The following is a 15,805-nucleotide window of genomic DNA, read 5'->3' as shown; positions in this document are numbered from 1 at the left end:
GTAGCGTTCTCTAGGCATCCACCAAACCCAGATTCGTCCGTCAGACTGCCACTCCTGTGGCGGGCCGGACGCATACACGCTGACACGGTCGACAGTTGTACGGTGTTTTCTTTGACACATTGGTGTGGCTTCTGGGTTAAGCGAGCAGTGTGTTAACTTCTTATGGCTGGGGGCGCTATTTTCACGTTCGGATGAAAAGCGTGCCCAGAGTAAACAGCCTGCTACTCAGGCCCAGAAGCTAAGATATGCATATTATTAGTAGATTTGGATAGAAAACACTCTGAAGTTTCTAAAACTGTTTGAATGACATCTGTGAGTATAACAGAACGCATATGGCAGGCAAAAACCTGAGAKAAATTCCAACCAGGAGGTGGGAAATCTGAGGTCTGTAGGTTTTCAAGTCTTTGTCTACCCAAGATAGTGTAAATTTGGTCCGAWTGCACTTCCTAAGGCTTCCACTAGATGTCAACAGTCTTTAGAACCTTGTTTCAGGCTTCTACTGTAAAGGGGGAGAGAATAAGAGCTGTTTGAACCAGGTGTCTGACAGAATGCCATGAGCTAAGTCAGGCGCGCGGCCATGAGAGCGAGCTCTGTTCCTTTTCATTTCTAAAGACAAAGGAATTGTCCGGTTGAAACATTATTGAAGATTTATTATAAAAACATCCTAAAGATTGATTCTATACATCGTTTGACATGTTTCTACGAACTGTAATATAACTTTTTTGACTTTTCGTCTGGACTTAGTGCTCGCGCGTTGTGCATTTGGATTACTGGACTAAACGCGCAAACGAAAAGGAGGTATTTGGACATAACTGATGAACATTATCGAACAAAACAAACATTTATTGTGGAACTGGGATTCCTGGGAGTGCATTCCGATGAAGATCATCAAAGGTAAGTGAATATTTATAATGCTATTTCTGACTTTTGTTGACTCCACAACATGGCGGGTATCTGTATGGCTTGTTTTTGTGCCTGAGCGCTGTACTCAGATTACTGCATGGTGTTGCTTTTGCCATAAAGCTTTTTTGAAGTCTGACACAGCAGTTGCATTAAGGAGAAGTATATCTTTTAATTCTATGCATAACACTTGTATCTTTTATCAACGTTTATGATGAGTATTCCTGTAAATTGATGTGGCTCTCTGCAAAAATCACCGGATGTTTTGGAGCAAAACATTACTGAATATAACGCGCCAATGTAAACTGAGATTTTTGGATATAAATATGAACTTTATCAAACAAAACATACATGTATTGTGTAACATGAATTCCTATGAGTGCCATCTGATGAAGATCATCAAAGAAGTTAGTGATTCATTTTATCTCTATTTCTGCTTTTTGTGACTCCTCTCTTTGCTGGAAAAATGGCTGTGTTTTTCTGTGACTAGGCCTGCACCTAACATAATCATATGTTGTGCTTTCGCTGTAAAGCCTTTTTGAAATCGGACACTGTGGTGGATAACAACAAGTGTATCTTTAAAATGTGTTATAATACTTTAATGTTTGAGGAATTTTAATTATGAGATTTCTGTTGTTTGAATTTGGCGGCCTGCCTTTCACTGGCTGTTGTCAAATCGATCCCATTAACGGGATTTCAGCCGTAAGAAGTTAACCTCTTGTGGCTGAAGGGGCAGTAATTGAGTAGCTTGGATGAAGGTGCACAGAGGTGCCCAGAGGTAAACGGCCTGCTCCTCAGTCAAAGTTGCTAATATATGCATATTATTATTAGTATTGGATAGAAACACTCTAAAGTTTCTAAAACTGTTTGAATTATGTCTGTGAGTATAACAGAACTCAATATTGGTGTGGGGCGTGCTTGGTAAAGTGGTGGGGTTATATCCTTCCTGTTTGCCCTGTCCGGGGGTATCATCGGATGGGGCCACAGTGTTCCTGATCCCTCCTGTCTCAGCCTCCAGTATTTTATGCTGCAGTACGTTATGTGTCGGGGCTAGGGTCATTTGTTATATCTGGAGTACTTCCCTGTCTTATCCTGTCCTGTGTGAATTTAAGTATCTCTCTCTAATTCTCTCTCTCTTTCTCTCTTCTCTCTCTCTCGGAGGACCTGAGCCCTAGGACCATGCCTCAGGACTACCTGGCATGATGACTCCTTGCTGTCCCCAGTCCACCTGGTCGTGCTGCTGCTCCAGTTCAACTGTCTTTCCTGCGGCTATGAACCCTGACCTGTTCACCGGACGTGCTACCTGTCCAGACCTGCTGTTTTCAACTCTCTAGAGACCGCAGGAGCGGTAGAGATACTCTTAGTGATCGGCTATGAAAAGCCAACTGACATTACTCCTGAGGTGCCTGACTTGCTGCACCTCGACAACTTGATTATTATTATTTTGACCATGCTGTCATTATGACATTTGAACATCTTGCCATGTTCTGTTATAATCTCCACCCGGCACAGCCAGAAGAGACTGGCCACCCCTCATAGCCTGGTTCCTCTCTCGGTTTCTTCCTAGGTTTTGGGCCTTTCTAGGGATTTTCCTAGCCACCGCTGCTTCTAACCTGCCATTACTTGCTGTTTGGGGTTTTAGGCTGGGTTTCTGTACAGCACTTTGAGATATCAGCTGATGTAAGAAGGGCTACATAAATACATTTGATTTGATATGGTAGGCAAAAACCTGAGAAAAAACCAAACAGGAAGTGGAAATTCTGAGGCTGGTCGAGTTTCAACCAAGATCCCATTGAAATCACAGCGAGATATGAATGAGTATTCACTTCCTACGGCTTCCACTAGATGTCAACAGTCTGTAGAACTTTGTCTGATGACTCTACTGTGAAGGGGCCGAATGAGAGGAGAATTAGTCACCACTGCCATGAGGTGACCATTTTTGACCATGCGTGTTCACATGAGAGGAGCTCCGTTCCATCGCTCATCTGAAGTCAATGTAATTCTCCGGTTGGAACGTTATTCAAGATTTATGTTAACAACATTCTAAAGATTGATTCAATACATGTTTGACATGTTTCTACTGACTGTTACGGAACTTTTGGACATTTCGTCAGGTTTTAGTGAACGCGCTTCGTGACTTTGGAATTGTTTACCAAACGCGCTAACCAAAGTAGCTAATTGGACATAAATAACGGACATTATCGAACAAATCAAGCATTTATTGTGGACCTGGGATTCCTGGGAGTGCATTCTGATGAGATCATCAAAGGTAAGGGAATATTTATCATGTAATTTCTGGTTTCTGTTGACTCCAACATGGCGGCTAATTTGACTATTGTTCTGAGCGCCGTCTCAGATTATTGCATGGTTTGCTTTTTCCGTAAAGTTTTTTGAAATCTGACACAGCAGTTGCATTAAGGAGAGGTATATCTATAATTATCATCTACATTTATGATGAGTATTTCTGTTGAAACGATGTGGCTATGCAAAATCACTGGATGTTTTTGGAACTAGTGAATGTAACGCCCAATGTAAACTCAGATTTTTCATATAAATATGAACTTATCAAACAAAACATACATGTATTGTGTAACATGAAGTCCTATGAGTGTCATCTGATGAAGATCATCAAAGGTTAGCGATTAATTTATCTCTATTTGTGCTTTTTGTGACTCCTATCTTTGGCTGGAAAAATGGCTGTGCTTATTGTGGTTTGGTGTGACCTAACATAATCGTTTGTGGTGCTTTCGCTGAAAAGCATATTTGAAATCGGACACTTTGGTGGATAACAACAAGATTACCTTTAAATTGGTATAAACACATGTATGTCTGAGGAATTTAATTATGAGATTTCTGTTTTTTGAATTTGGCGCCCTGCACTTTCACTGGCTGTTGTCATATCGATCCCGTTACGGTATCTCAGCCCTAAGAAGTTTTAAGAAGCAGTGCGGCTTGGCAGAGTTGTTGTTTCGGAGGATGCATGCTCTTGACCTTCGCCTCTCCTCATTCCAAAGGCAAGGGGAGTGTTCTTCCTGTTTTTTGTTTTTTTTACCCCAGAGTTCACTTTAAACAGGACGGAGATAATTTATTTTAAAAGAGGAGTTCTCCTGTACAGTGCCTTGCAAAAGTATTTACCCCCTTGGCGTTTTTCCTATTTTGTTGCATTACAACCGGTAATTTAAATGGATTTTTATTTGGATTTCATGTAATGGACATACACAAACTAGTCCAAATTGGTGAAGTGAAATGAAAAAAATTACTTGTTTCAAAAAAATTAAATATAAATGTAAAATTGAAAAGTGGTGGGTGCATATGTATTCACCCCTTTGCTATGAAGCCCCTAAATAAGATCTGGTGCAACCAATTACCTTCAGAAGTCACATAATTAGTTAAATAAAGTCCACATGTGTGCAATCTAAGTGTCACATGATCTCAGTATATATACACTTCTTCTGAAAGGCCCCAGAGTCTGTAACACCACTATGCAAGGGGAACCACCAAGCAAGCAGCACTATGAAGACTCAGGAGCTTTCCAAACAGGTCAGGGAGAAGTACTGATCAGGGTTGGGTTATAAAAAAATATCCGAAACTTTGAACATCCCAAGGAGCACCACATTATAAAAAATMGAAAGAATATGGCACCACAACAAACCTGCCAAGAGAGGGCCGCCCACCAAAACTCACGAACCAGGCAAGGAGGGCATTAATCAGAGGCAACAAAGAGACCAAAGATAACCCTGAAGGAGCTGCAAAGCTCCACAGCGGAGATTGGAGTATCTGTCCATAGGACCACTTTAAGCCGTACACTCCACAGAGCTGGGCTTTACGGAAGAGTGACCAGAAAAAAGCCAATGCTTAAAGGACAAAATAAGCAAACACGTTTGGTGTTCACCAAAAGGCATGTGGGAGACTCCCCAAACATATGGAAGAAGGTACTCTGGTCAGATGAGACTCTGGTCAGATGAAAATTTAGCTTTTTTGGCCATCAAGGAAAACGCTATGTCTGGCGCAAACCAAACACCTCTCATCACCCCGAGAACACCATCCCCACAGTGAATCATGGTGGTGGCAGCATCATGCTGATGTTTTTCATTGGCAGGGACCGGGAAACTGGTCAGAATTGAAGGAATGAAGGATGGTGCTAAATACAGGGAAATTATTGAGGGAAACCTGTTTCAGTCTTCCAGAGATTTGAGACTGGGACGGAGGTTCACCTTCCAGTAGGACAATGACCCTAAGCATACTGATACTGCTAAAGCAACACTCGAGTGGTTTAAGGGGAAACATTTAAATGTCTTGGAATGGCCTAGTCAAAGCCCAGACCTCAATCCAATTCAGAATCTGTGGTATGACTTAAAGATTGCTGTACACCAGCYGAACCCATCCAACTTGAAGGAGTTTTGCCTTGAAGAATGGGCAAAAATCCCAGTGGCTAGATGTGCCAAGCTTATAGAGACATACCCCAAGAGACTTGCAGCTGTAATTGCTGCAAAAGGTGACTCTACAAAGTATTGACTTTGGGGGGGTGATTAGTTAAGTTTTCTGTTGTTTTTTTGTCTTATTTCTTGTTTGCTTCACAATAAAAAATATTTTTKATCTTCAAAGTGGTAGGCATGTTGTGTAAATCAAATGATACAAACACCCCCAAAATCCATTTTAATTCKAGGTTGTAAGGCAACAAACTAGGAAAAATTCCAAGGGGGTGAATACTTTCGCAAGCCAGTCTATATATGAAAACACCCTAAAATAAACGGCATATCATCGAATAAATTAGGGCTCATTTGAATAAGATATGTTAATCGCAATTACCTTCCTGGTTAAAAATAAATAAAAAAATATCAAACTAAAAACAATCTACAATCAATAAAAGTCTCCCTTCTCAGTCTGCTTGGTAATACAGATGGAGCTCTTACCGTCAAGGTTAGAGGTCAGGGGTGTCTGGTGAGGGTCTGAGCCCAGCCTGAGTGGCCTGGTCTGGGGGCCCTGGGTGGTAGCGCCAGCACGAAGCCTGGGGAGGGTCAGGGCCTCCCCATGGTCCCGCAGAGAGTGCTCCTTCAGCTGGCTGATAGTCATTGAGGAGAAGGGGCAGGACAAGCACTTATAGGTGTTCTCGCCTGTAAAATAGTAATAATAATAATAATAGCAAGTAAAGTAACCCAGAGTCAGAATGGCTCATAATAAAACATGGGTTTTATGTAACCGTTAGAGATTCTCATGGACCCAAAGACACCTTGTATGTGTCAAGAATAAATAAAGATCATATCAATATGATATCAATATTTTACAGTTTGATGATAATATATCACTAAATATAATTTCATTAAAGTCACAGTAAAAAAACAACTAAAAAGAAAAATACTATGATAGTGTAAAAGAAAGGACTCTCTCTCTTCGGCAAAGTAACAGAAACGTTGGTCAGAGAGAGAGTCTTTTGAGAGCGGCTTTGTCCAACTTAGTATGGAGTCGAACACGCCAGTCAGTTTTCAGACTCCGAGTCACTCAAGACACGACAATCTGCCGCTCGTCTGACAATTTTCTTTTTTGACACTTTTTATGATGAGAACCCCGACTCTATTCAAGGGCAAATCGATTGGCTTGATACTATATTGTAAGGCCAAAAGCTTTCAGCTAGACTGACAGAGCCAGTGCCTTTGGCAGCCAACGGATCTGAAAAGAGGGGTGCTGACACTCATTTTCTACTGCTCTACCCTTCAATGACTTTTGCACCTTATCGAGAGAACCAGCATTCACATGCCACAAGCTATGGATTCCACCGCGTTCACATGATCCATTACCAAGGCAGCAATCCAAACCCAATCTTTTTCAACTGTCCCGTAATCTGGTTTTAATGTCCATTCTAGAATGCCCTTCCAACAAATCAGAAACTAGTTTTCAACAATGCTGTGGTATAATAATACTGTAAACAACAGAAGACGTTTTGAAGAAAACCACCACCAACAGACCATGTTAGAACACTTTCAACATGTAATCAAATGTTAAATGGCTCTGCTTTGGAGTCGATTATCTGAAGCAATTGTTGATTGTTGTTGACTCATCTTTCTGTGTTCTTTTCCAATCATAACTGAGACAACATTCATGACTAGTTTTTAGATGGTTCTTCTATGTACTCGCATTGTCATTTGTGATGATTGGCTATCATATCTATTCCTATGTTCTGGCGTTGGTTCACTGGCTACATCAGTGCAGTCTATAGGAGTAAATATCCAACAACATCACACACAGAGCAAATCCGCAGCCACTTGTATGACAGATATTCCCTGCACTCAATGACAGGCTGACTTTAAGATATTCCCATAGGGGACATATGAGAGACTACTGATATTAGTGTTGATTTAGTATCCTCGAACAGCTCTGGTAAAGTCATACATTCAGACTAGGCCACAGCCCCAATACACAGCTGGGGACAATAATAACCCACTAGCTTGGTCCTAGATCAGTTTGTGTTGTTTAGCCAGCTCCTATTAAGTCATGTTTGGCAGCATGAACAGATCTGGGACCAGCAGGCTAATAACATACCATGTACACGTGGGTTGCGTCTGAATTGTTATCCTATTAACCAGAGCCCTGTAAAAGTAGTGCACTACCCACATGAAAAAATACTACAGTTTACTATACTGCCCTACCAAGTAAAAGAGCAATAACTACTCATTGAGTGTATCTGGGAAAAATATCTTTAAAGTTTTAATTGTTCAGCCAAATGAGTTGGCAGATCACTGAAAATGTGGTTATCTGTTGTCTTACTATAAGGTCATTTTTTTWATTCATATTGACTCTGACATTACCTTTGACCCTAGACTGCAGTTACTGTCTTCTTGCTTGTTACACCCACTGGAATACATTTCCATTATGATTTTTTTTTAAACACAAACTTGTGTTCATAGATTTATTTGTATGTGGCTATCAGTTTCATATAGTTTGATACTTGTATCAGCAAAGAAGAATCAATAATACCAAGGTAAACCGTACACACTGCAGATTGGTGATACCAAGGTAAACCGTACACACTGCAGATTGGTGATACAAATAAACCGGTACACCTGCAGATTGTGATACAAGGTTAAACGTTACACACTGCAGATTGGTGATACAGGTAAACCGTACACACTGCAGATGGTGATACCAAGGTAAACGTACACACTGCAGATTGGTGATACCAAGGTAACCGTACACATGCAGATTGGTATACCAAGGTAAACCGTACACACTGCAGATTGGTGATACCAAGGTAACCGTACACACTGCAAGTTGGTGATACAAAGGTAAAACCGTACACACTGCAGATTGGTGATACAAAGGTAAACCGTACACACTGCAGATTGGTGATACAAGGTAAAACCGTACACACTGCAGATTGGTGATACCAAGGTAAAGTACACACTGCAGATTGGTGATACAAGGTAAACCGTACACACTGCAGATTGGTGATACCAAGGTAAACGTACACACTGCAGATGGTGATACCAAGGTAAACCGTACACAATGCAGATTGGTGATACCAAGGTAAACCGTACACACTGCAGATTGGTGATACCAAGGTAAACCGTAACACTGCAGATTGGTGATACAAAGGTAAACCGTACACACTGCAGATTGGTGATACCAAGGTAAACCGTACACACTGCAGAGTTGGTGATACCAAGGTAAACCGTACACACTGCAGATTGGTGATACAAAGGTAAACCGTACACACTGCAGATTGGTGATACAAGGTAAACCGTACACATGCAGATGGTGGATACAAGGTAACTCTACACATGCAGATTGGTGATACAAGGTAAACCGTACACACTGCAGATTGGTGATACCAAGGTAAACCGTACACACTGCAGATTGGTGATACAAAGGTAACCGTACACCTGGATTGGTGATCAAGGTAAAACCGTACACACTGCAGATTGGTGATACCCAAAGGTAACCGTACACACTGCAGACATTGGTGATACAAAGGTAAACCGTACACATCTGCAGATTGGTGATACCAAGGTAAACCGTTACACACTGCAGGATTGGTGATACCAAGTAAACCGTACACACTGCAGATTGGTGATACCAAGGTAAACCGTACACACTGCAGATTGGTGATACAAGGTAAAACCTGTACCACACTGCAGATTGGTTGATACAAAGGTTAAACCGTACACACTGCAGATTGGTGATACAAAGGTAAACCGTACACACTGCCAGATTGGTGATACCAAGGTAAACCGTACACATTGCAGATTGGTGATACCAAGGAAAACACCGTACACACTGCAAGATTTGGTGATACCAAGGTAAACCGTACACACTGCGGATTGGTGATACAAGGTAAAAACCGTACACACTGCAGATTGGTGATACCAAGGTAAACCGTACACACTGCCAGAATTGGTGATACCAAGGTAAACCGTACACACTGCAGATTGTGATACAAAGGTAAACCGTCCACACTGCAGATTGGTGATACCAAGGTAAACCGTACACACTGCAGATTGGTGATACCAAGGTAAACCGTACACACTGCAGATTGGGTGATACCAAAGGAAACCGTACACACTGCAGATTGGTGATACCAAGGTAAACCGTACACACTGCAGATTGGTGATACCAAGGTAAACCGTACACACTGCAGATTGGTGATACCAAGGTAAACCGACCACACTGCAGATTGGGTGATACCAGGTTAAACCGTAACACTGCAGATTGGTGATACCAAGTAAACCGTACACACTGCAAGATTTCGGTGATACCAAAGGTAAACCGTTACACCCTGCAGATTGGTGATACAAAGGTAAACCGTACACACTGCAGATTGGTGATACCAAGGTAAAACCGTACACACTGCAGATTGGTGAATACAAAGGTTAAACCGTACACACTGCAGATTGGTGATTACAAAGGTAAACCGTACCACACTGCAGATTGGTATACCAAGGGGAAACCGTACACACTGCAGATTGAAGTGATGACCAAGGTAAACCGTACACACTGCAGATTGGTGATACAAAGGTAAACCGTACACACTGCAGATTGGTGATACCAAGGTAAACCGTACACACTGCAGATTGGTGATACAAAGGTAAACCGTACACACTGCAGATTGGTGATAAAAAGGTAAAATACCAAGGTAAAAGGCAGTATCTGGCGTGCTTTTTTCCTTGGTTTTACGGAAAATGTTTGCAGTTACTGAAAACATGACACACCATTGTCTCCATAACACAACACAATGGAGGTAGGATATTTGTCCACATGATAGAGCATGTATTTAATGTATCAAAAATGTCAGTAACACATTTTTGGACKAAATGTGCAGTTACTGCTCTTTTGCTTGTGAAGGACAGTATAGAATACTACAGTACGTACTATAGTATTCTACAGGAAACTGTATTATACTGTAGAATACTATACTACATACTGTGGTGTCCCTTGATCTTGTGCAGTACTTACTATAGAATGTTGTAGTATACTGTAGAATACTATTATAAATACTACAGTAATGTCCACAAAAACACTACAGTCCGCAAAAACACAACTTAAAGAAAAAATATATAACTAGCGTAAATACTACAGTATCTTTTTTGCATAAACCCTGCCCATTCCCCTCCCCATTTCATAATTTGTGCCACCCATGAGTGAGAAACCTACATGCCAAGTGAAGACCATACAACGTGTTCCCTACAGGTGATAGAAAAGAGCAGAAGCCCTGWARTATCCGTTCAGATCCCAGTCMTAACTACCCACCTACAGGTTATGGAAAATGTGCTCTTTTAGTATTTCTCCAGTAGGTTTCCTAAAGGAGAAAGCCTCCACTTCCATGTCAAAGACAGTTAAACAAAAACACTKAAGTAAATACTACAGTAATGTCCGCAAAAACACTAAAGTAAATACTACAGTATAGTACAGTCCACAAAAACACTGCAGTAATTATTATAGTATACACTACAGTTTTCTTTTACTACAGTATTTATACTATAGTTAACTGTAAATACTACAGTATAATACAGCATTCACTGTAGTYTTCTTGCAGACTATTGTCTGCAAAAACAGTATTTACACCACAGTATACTATAGTATTTCTTTACGTGGGTGTATAGGGAATAGAGTTCTATTTCGGACCCACCCATGAACACGGTCCGTTTCAGGTAGTTGTATAGAGCTCAGTGAGGTGTGCTGTGGTTGTTTTCTACCTGCGTGTGCTTTYTGTAGGTGACTCTTCAGGCGACTCAGGTAGGCAGACTTAAAGGGACAGAGCTTGCATCTGAAAGGCTTGTGGTGCCCATGGTGGGACTGCACGTGTCTGTCCAGACTGAAGAGATGGAGACAGAGAGGAAGCAGGAGGAAGAGGGTTAGAGAGAGAGAGGAGACAGACAGAGCGAAGAGACAGAAAGGGAGACAAAGAGAGATATAGTGAAAGAAAAGTCTTCACACATGTTCCAACACATCACAACAGAATGCTTTCAGGGAAGCAGAGGGAATCTGTTTTCATATAACTTCCTTTTTCAAAACCACAATTTCCAATGACTATTGAGCAGAGGCCGTAGGGGAAAAGATCTACCACAGTCCCTGTATCCCTAGTGTATCTCTTTGTGTCTGACTGCAAACCACATAGAACGTATCTGGGGAATATTAGTGTGTTTTCATACAAGCCTCTTGGGTGGCATGGGAACGCATTTCCTTTCTGGGTCAGGGCACATGCAGTAGAGTGGGATTACACAATGGAGCTCAACAAAGATGAAGTCTTTCAGCTTTGGATAAGAAGACAAATTAAAATCAAAATGTCTGCCATGCCTGCAGTGTCTRTCACTGGAGTGGACTGGAGTGAGCTTTGGAGGCAATGTGTGTTCCATCTAGCCTGGTGCCAGATCTGTTTGTGCTCTTTCCTTCTCTATTGCTGTCATTGTCAATCACAAACAGACTGGCACTTAGGCTTCATTCCATCCAGAGAGAATGTTGAAATAAAGCACAGCTAAGGAGACAGGTGCAGGAGAGTAAACGCCATACAGAACACAGCCACACACACCAAGACATTAGAGGACACTATTCATCGAAACAGCAACACACTCAATCTTAAACAATTCAGAGGGTTTACGAAAGTGAACTCCAAATCCCAGAATGCCTCTGATATATACATGTACTGTATGCCCTTCGTGTGTGTGTGTGTGACAAGCAGTGAACCAATCATTTATATTATCTCTTTAAGTCTATATMATGTCCTCTTACTTGTGTCTGAAGGGGGAGACGAACTGGCAGTACTGGCAGCTGTACTTGTCCTCTCTGGTGAACATGGCCATGGCCGAGTGGCTCCTCTCGTGGGACCTCAGCCCCTGCATGGACATGAAGACGCGGTCGCACTGAGCGCACGGGTGTCCCCCAACAAGCCTCTCCTTCACCTGCTGGCCGACGGGCGCCACTACCCCAACCCCCTCTCCAACTGCCATCTCCGTCGTTTCTATGGCAACAGCATCCCCGGCGACCACCGGGCCCATCGCTGTGGCGACCATCGTCATGTCCTTGGGGGATGTCTCCATGATGGAGTTGTCGGTCACCTCTTCCACCTCTCCGTTGGTGATGCTGTTCTCTCCCGGGATGGTGGACAATGGTACATCTGTGACTTCCTGCTGAGGTGAAGGACAGAAGGAGAACAGCATTATAGCAGCTATATTTATTTATCATTTCCATATGCTTTGGCAGTTAACACGTCGTACTGACTAATGTACTCCAAACTGTTGCCATTGTACCAAACTAACCTTGCTTTAGGCTTTGGCTCACTGGGCTAACAGTCTCGTGGTGCGTAGAGAACTTGAACCTAGTCAGTCACACCATCATGGCCGAATATGTTATTTGATTCCTGAATTTAATTTAAAACAATATTGCTAGCTGTGATTGAACTTAAATTCGAATAACCTCCCTACCGGCATGTACATACTGTAGAGCAGGGATAGCCAACTAGATTGAGCCGCGGGCCTTTTTTTGTCAGAGTGGATGGTCAGGGGGTAGGAACATAATCATAATCATTTTTACACTGCAAATTGACCGCAACTAAGCCCAAAAATATATTGTATTTGAAAATAACAATTATTTCCTACCTTGACTACATTGATACACAATCGCATAAGACTCTTTTTTTATTTGTGGAAATACTTGGGAACATATTTCCTAAATTAAACTCATTTTGCTGAATTCCTGGTCTTTTTTTGACCAAATGTTTTCTTTGTTTGTTTTTTTATAAAAACTTTGCAAGCCAAAACCAATCACTTGCAGGCCGGTTTTGGGCCCGCGGCCGCCCTTGCCTAGCCCTGCTGTCAGAGAAACAGTAAATTAAGCCATACCGTAGAAACAGTAAATTAGACATACCGTAGAGAACAGCCTAAATTAGCCATACCGTGAAGATTAACAACAGTAAATTAGACATACCGTAGAGAACAGTAAATTAGACATACCGTAGAAACAGTAAAATTAGACATACCGTAGACAACAGTAAATTAGACATTACCGTAGACAACAGTAAATTAGACATACCGTAGCAAACAGTAAATTAGACATACCGTAGAGAACAGTAAATTAGACATACCTAGAGTAAACAGTAAATTATACATACCGTAGAGAACAGTAAATTAGACATACCGTAGACGAACAGTAAATTAGACATACCGTAGACAACAGTAAATTAGAACATACCGTAGACAACATAAATTAGACATACGTAGGACAAGAACAGTAAATTAGACATACGTAGAGAACAGTTAAATTAGACATACCTAGACAGCAAAATAGAAAATGGTTTAGGATAAAAGTAGGGCTTTAAAACACTGATTGGTTTTTCTAGCAACGTTTAAAACGTCCTGTGAAAGTAGACATAATTGAAGGTCCAAGGTCTACATAATGAACTACTAAATTCTTACTACTGCTGGTACCACTAACACTAACCAGGTCTTCTGTGTGGCTTCTTTAATCTGACAGTTGGTGATGGTTAAAGTAGGATCTGTTTTTTAACAGACCTTCCTCATTATTAGCCAAAGAGAACTAACTTTGCCCTCCTGTGACTGTAGTTGATTATGTGGACATTAACCTTGAAAACGCCCCGACAGAGACCAGGCGACCAGAGACCAGGCGACCAGAGACCACGGCCTGAGACATATTCATTAGCCCATTGAAAGAAAAAAAGTTTTTAAATGCTTTGCAACAGGAAACAGAAATGAGTATTTCTGACTGGGCAAGTCCATGTAGTCCCTCCCTGTTTCAGTCCGTTTTCCGTTGTTTGGTGCCTAATGAATAAGACCACGACCTGCCCTGGTCTGCATGTCCCACTTCCTTGATCTGGGAAAGGCAGCACAAAGTGTTTTCTGTCCTGTGCCCCTCGCTCTCTCTCTCGCTCTCTCACACAGACATGACGGCCAACAGACAACCAACCTGGCTTTTTATGGCCTACAGGAAGCTCACTATTTCTGCTCAAGGACCTGACCCCGCACTTCATAGGACCATAAATAAGATGAGCGTCCGCAGAGCTGGCCAGCCTTGCATCGTCAGCCTATTCTCACCACCCTCTGGGAGAGCTAGGGGACAGGCCAGGGCCAATGTAAATGGCAAGAAATCTAGTACAAACTAGTACAGAAACATGTAATAGCCTAAATGTTCATATGAAACAAATATGCAGTGTAAATATTTGCTATAAACTGATTGACTTTCTCTTCATATTCAAAATATTTCCACCACACTTTTATTTGGTGGCAAATTTCCAGAGTGGTTTTGTTTTGTTTTCTAGTTGGTGCCGTCATGGAGATGGCTTCTCTCGCTCTCTTTCTGACAGGACTTCAGCCATGCCATCTTCAGTATACAGCATTACAACGGCCTGSAGTGGCCTCCCTGGAGTGGCATGGCCCGCAGAATCAACCAGGCATTCCTTTGGCTTCCTTTTTGGGTGAGGCTTTAAATCTTCAGGCCTGTCGTCCCTTTGCCAAGTCCCTGGCAAGCTCAGTGGAATACTAATGTCCAAGCGGTTATCCGCTGCACTCAAAGTTATGGCTTCTTTTTCCCCTGCAACAGGAGGGAGGGACTACCTCACTTGTTTTCTCCAGGGGAAGTTGACAGACTGTCTACCCAGGTGCCTGCCTGCCCTGCAACGGGAGGGAGGGACTACCTCACTTGTTTTCTCCAGGGGAAGTTGACAGACTGTCTACCRAGGGGCCTCCGTTGCAATAAACAAAACTGAAAACAGAACCCTGCTGCCCCCTAAAAACAGACCTCAGCAGTGTGGGGGTCTCTGAGGGCTAGGAGTCAGAAGTCATGACGGACTCTGAACCAAAGAGAACGGGGGACACAGTCGCTTTTAGAGATACGTTTTAGGGGAATTTTAAACATTTAAAAAGCAGCTTCAGAAGTAATCTTTCAGTTTCAGCTGAGATAATTTTTCATGAGAGGTAAAGGGCTAAAATGTGTTATGGGATGAAAACACACATAATAATAAATCATACTTCTATTTGTAAGAATGTATTTAACCATCTTAATGCACGTACATTAATAATATGCATATAAAGCATTTACATTTATATAAGCAATAAACCAACTAACTCTACAGTCTAAATGGACTAGTGACTGAATACTGATGAAAAACCCCTATACTTAGAGCCTGCAGCTGCAGGTAGAAGGCAGCTTTAATTCACCTTAAGACTTGTCAAGAGTATGTGTGACACCCGTATGTTACCAAACCCTTGGCTATGTGATCATCATTACCTTGACATGGCCCTCCTTCACCTCCCCGTACTGGACGTGTTTCCTCAGGTGGTTACAGATGGCTCTGAGAGTGGGGTGGACCTCKACACAGAAGTTACACCTGTAGCCGATCGGCGCTTTGTCAGTATTGTTCACCAGCTAAAAGAAAGGGAAAACGGGGGGTGGGGGGGTGTCA

The 15,805-nt window shown here is 42.0% G+C and overlaps 1 protein-coding gene and 1 non-coding gene across 5 annotated transcripts in view; one reads left to right on the top strand and one right to left on the bottom strand.

Annotated features, from left to right (window-relative positions):
- Positions 1–15,805, bottom strand: part of LOC111980670 (zinc finger protein 462) — a 79,759-nt gene that overhangs the window by 21,274 nt on the left and 42,680 nt on the right. Inside the window, exons 4-7 of one of the 4 annotated variants that reach the window (XM_024011532.2) lie at positions 15,631–15,768; positions 12,121–12,515; positions 11,088–11,206; positions 5,814–6,014 (exon numbers count right to left, since the gene is read on the bottom strand). In XM_024011532.2, coding sequence (XP_023867300.1) covers positions 5,814–6,014; positions 11,088–11,206; positions 12,121–12,515; positions 15,631–15,768 — 853 coding nt within the window. Of the gene's footprint in view, positions 1–5,813; positions 6,015–11,087; positions 11,207–12,120; positions 12,519–15,630; positions 15,769–15,805 lie in introns of all 4 variants that reach the window. The other 3 variants (XM_024011531.2, XM_024011533.2, XM_024011534.2) reach the window with 3 other exon arrangements.
- LOC111982184 (U7 small nuclear RNA) lies at positions 10,656–10,708 on the top strand. Its single transcript, XR_002879695.1, has one exon. It is a non-coding gene; the product is annotated as a U7 small nuclear RNA (small nuclear RNA).

Source organism: Salvelinus sp. IW2-2015, linkage group LG20 (genome assembly GCF_002910315.2).
Source record: "Salvelinus sp. IW2-2015 linkage group LG20, ASM291031v2, whole genome shotgun sequence".
Lineage (NCBI taxonomy): Eukaryota > Metazoa > Chordata > Actinopteri > Salmoniformes > Salmonidae > Salvelinus > Salvelinus sp. IW2-2015.
This window is presented reverse-complemented; position numbering and strand designations above follow the sequence as displayed.